Source organism: Miscanthus floridulus, chromosome 18 (assembly GCF_019320115.1).
Source record: "Miscanthus floridulus cultivar M001 chromosome 18, ASM1932011v1, whole genome shotgun sequence".
NCBI lineage: Eukaryota > Viridiplantae > Streptophyta > Magnoliopsida > Poales > Poaceae > Miscanthus > Miscanthus floridulus.
In genome coordinates this window covers 91000005-91002896 of record NC_089597.1, presented here as the reverse complement: position 1 = coordinate 91002896, position 2892 = coordinate 91000005, and the positions used below count along the sequence as shown (strand labels likewise).

Sequence of the window (2892 nt, the reverse complement as noted above, 5' to 3'; positions counted from 1 at the left end):
TCAATGATTTGACAATGTGGTGCTACAGTAAATATGTGTTAATGATGGATTAATTAGGCTTAATAAATTCGTCTCGTAAATTAATCTCCATCTATATAATTAGTTTTATAATTAACTCATATTTAGTTCTCCTAAATAGCATCCGAACATCCGATGTGACATGGACTAAAATTTAGTCCATGAAACCAAACACCCTCTAAATCGAGCTCAGCACGAAGATGCCGCCGCATGAAAGTACGATTGTCCTGGCGCCGGATTTGGACGAGGTGGAGGGAGGGGTTGCGGTGCAAGTGCATCTTCTCCTTCCCGTTCTGCTGCCAAGATGTGTCACGCCCACGCGACAGCAACTCGACGCCAAAATGCGTTGGTGCTGCGACGTGGTGCGTGTAGGGTAAAGCTGGCCGAGACGAGAGACCATGTGTTCGATCGTCAACTTGCGAGATCTGGTGGATTCGTTGCAGTTGGAGGCGCCAGATTTGCACTGACTGCGTTATTTCCTTCCCTGCAGTACCCGCAGTACCCAATCGTGTGCTCTCCCCATCAACACGTTCAAACGGCAACGTTTCCTTTCGAACGATTCGGCAGAGCACAACTGCAGAACGACAAGGTTTTTTTTAGCAGAAATGGCGAGAGTTCAGATTGTGCGCGATCCTGTTCGTTCCGTTTCGTTTCTTTCCTGTACAGGGAGAGGCAGCGCCTTACATTCCATCTCTCATTTTTCAGTTGCGGACTCTGACTGCTGTTTCGGTTTCACAGCGGTTCGTCGAGAAAATAAAAAATTTAAAAAAGGAAAGAAACTTGCTACTATTAAGAACAGGTTGCGTTCGTCCTAGATTGATTGATGATTTGGGAGCACCGGAGCATCGATGCGAGCGCGGGGCTACTGCATCCGGCCGACTCGCTCGGCGGCGGCGCGCATGACGCCCTCCACCAGCTGCGGCATGCAGAGGTCGGCGCCGCCCGCGGCGCCGCACCCGGCGCGCACGCCCACGCTCGCCATGTACCGCTGCACCTCCGTGCGGATCAGCTCCTGCATCGCCGCCGTGAACTCGGGGCTGAACGGGTACGCCGAGGGCGCGGGTGGTGCCGCCGCAGCCGCCGCCGGAGGAGGCGGCGGGGAGGGCGAGGGCGGCGACGCCGGGAGCTCCTGGAACTGGCTGTGGGCGCGGTCGTGGTGGAACCGCTGGTGGTCCGTGCCCGGGAGCGAGAGGCTGAGGGAGACGAGCGGGTCGTCGTCCACCCGCGGACGGCTCATCGCGCAGTCCGCCGGCTCGAACCCGCCGGACCGCGCCACCGGGCGGTAAATCTGCCCGGACCCGGAGCCGTGGCTGAGGTCGCTACGGTCGGACCTCGAACCCGACCCCGACCCGGACCCGGACCCCGACGGGCTGTCGGGCGAGAGGCTGACGCGCTTGCTCGGGCGCGCCGCCTCGATCTCGGCGTCGGCAGCGTCAGCGTCAGCGGAGACCACTCCCGACCCGGACACGGCGGCGGCGGCGGCGGCGGCGAGCTTGCGCTTGAGGGAGCAGTTCCAGTGGTTCTTGACGGCGTTGTCGGTGCGGCCGGGGAGGAGGCGCGCGATGGCGGCCCAGCGGTTGCCGAGCCGCGCGTGGGCGCGGACGATGGCGGCGTCCTCCTCGGGCGTGAAGGGCCGGCGCTCCACCTGCGGCGACAGCTGGTTGCACCACCGCAGGCGGCACGACTTGCCCGACCGCCCCGGGATCTCGCGCCCGATCGCCGTCCAGTTGCGCGCGCCGTGCCTCTCCACCAGCCGCCGCAGCGCGTCGTCCTCCTCGGGGCTCCACGGGCCCCTGATCCTGTCGCACTCCGCCTCGACGCCCATCTCCGGTAGTCCGGGTCCGATCCGATCACCCGCCCCGACGGACGGACGAAGAAGACAAAAACACGACGACTTGTCGCGGACGACGGACGAGTGGTTGGTTGGTTAGCGGCGGAGCGAAAAGGCGTTTGGTTCCTTGCGGTTTCTGTCTCGCGAGCAGTGGTAGTGGAGGCGGTGGTGGTAGTGGAGAAGACGAGACGAGACGGAAGGGAGGTGAAGGAGTTTGGTTGGAGCAATAGTGACGGGGGAGCGGCGGGTATTTATAGCGGCGCGGCGGCCGGTGACCTGACCGGCAATACAGCTGGCCTATGGACGAAAACGGATAGCTGATATTACATTTATTTTCTTATTTCAGATTCGGATTCGAATACATATAGTTTTAGCCATGCTGATAGGATATAATTGGAGCTCTATATGCGTAACAACATTCTTGCTTTCACTACTCACCTTGCTCTTTTGCCCTTTCCGGACTGCTACCTGGTTTCCAGTCGTTTCGGCTACTGCCAATATTTTAGGAGGAAATAGTCGTTGTCCCCAAGATCAGGGTTGAACGAAGCTAATGGAAAAGCCAAAGAAAACATAAATCCATTGCGATTAGAAACCTGTGACTCTACAGTCAGGGCTTCGGTTTCCTCTGTGGCCAGTTCTAATTCCAAATCATTTGCCGACATGCGGACTCACTTCTCTTTTATGGGATGAAAGCCCTTGTCTATCTACGTGAAACCATTCTAAACGGATTCGTGAAACCATTCGATCTCGAATACTATGAATCCGTACAGTTTTCATCTAGCTGGCACCCAACGCACGCGTCGCGAGCCCCTGAGCCAACTCACGCGGCCGTACCCGCCCGCCCCTGTCGTTTTCTCCAGCTGTATGGCATGTGGGGGCCGAGTGTCCGTGGGCCCGCGGTCAGTGAGGGTTCGGCGGTTTGGCCCCCCCCGGTGCCCGGTGGTGGTTCTGGGAGTGAGTGGGGGCGGTTCGTTCGCCTCGGTGGATTCAAAATTTGAACCGTGTCTCCTACTTTCTCCCTCGTAGGAGTACGTGGAGGAGTA

General features: G+C 58.7%; 1 protein-coding gene across 1 annotated transcript; it reads right to left on the bottom strand.

The window, feature by feature from the left end:
* Positions 1-434: 434 nt before the first annotated feature.
* Positions 435-2068, bottom strand: LOC136522008 (transcription factor MYB77-like). The gene has a single exon (XM_066515789.1). The coding sequence runs from the start codon at positions 1841-1843 to the stop codon at positions 881-883; it is 963 nt and encodes a 320-aa protein (XP_066371886.1). The 5' UTR covers positions 1844-2068; the 3' UTR covers positions 435-880.
* Positions 2069-2892: the final 824 nt, after the last annotated feature.

Bases quoted from the DNA above. Each gene is read 5' to 3' on its own strand.
- LOC136522008 (XM_066515789.1), bottom strand. From the start codon at position 1,843: ATGGGCGTCGAGGCGGAGTGCGACAGGATCAGGGGCCCGTGGAGCCCC.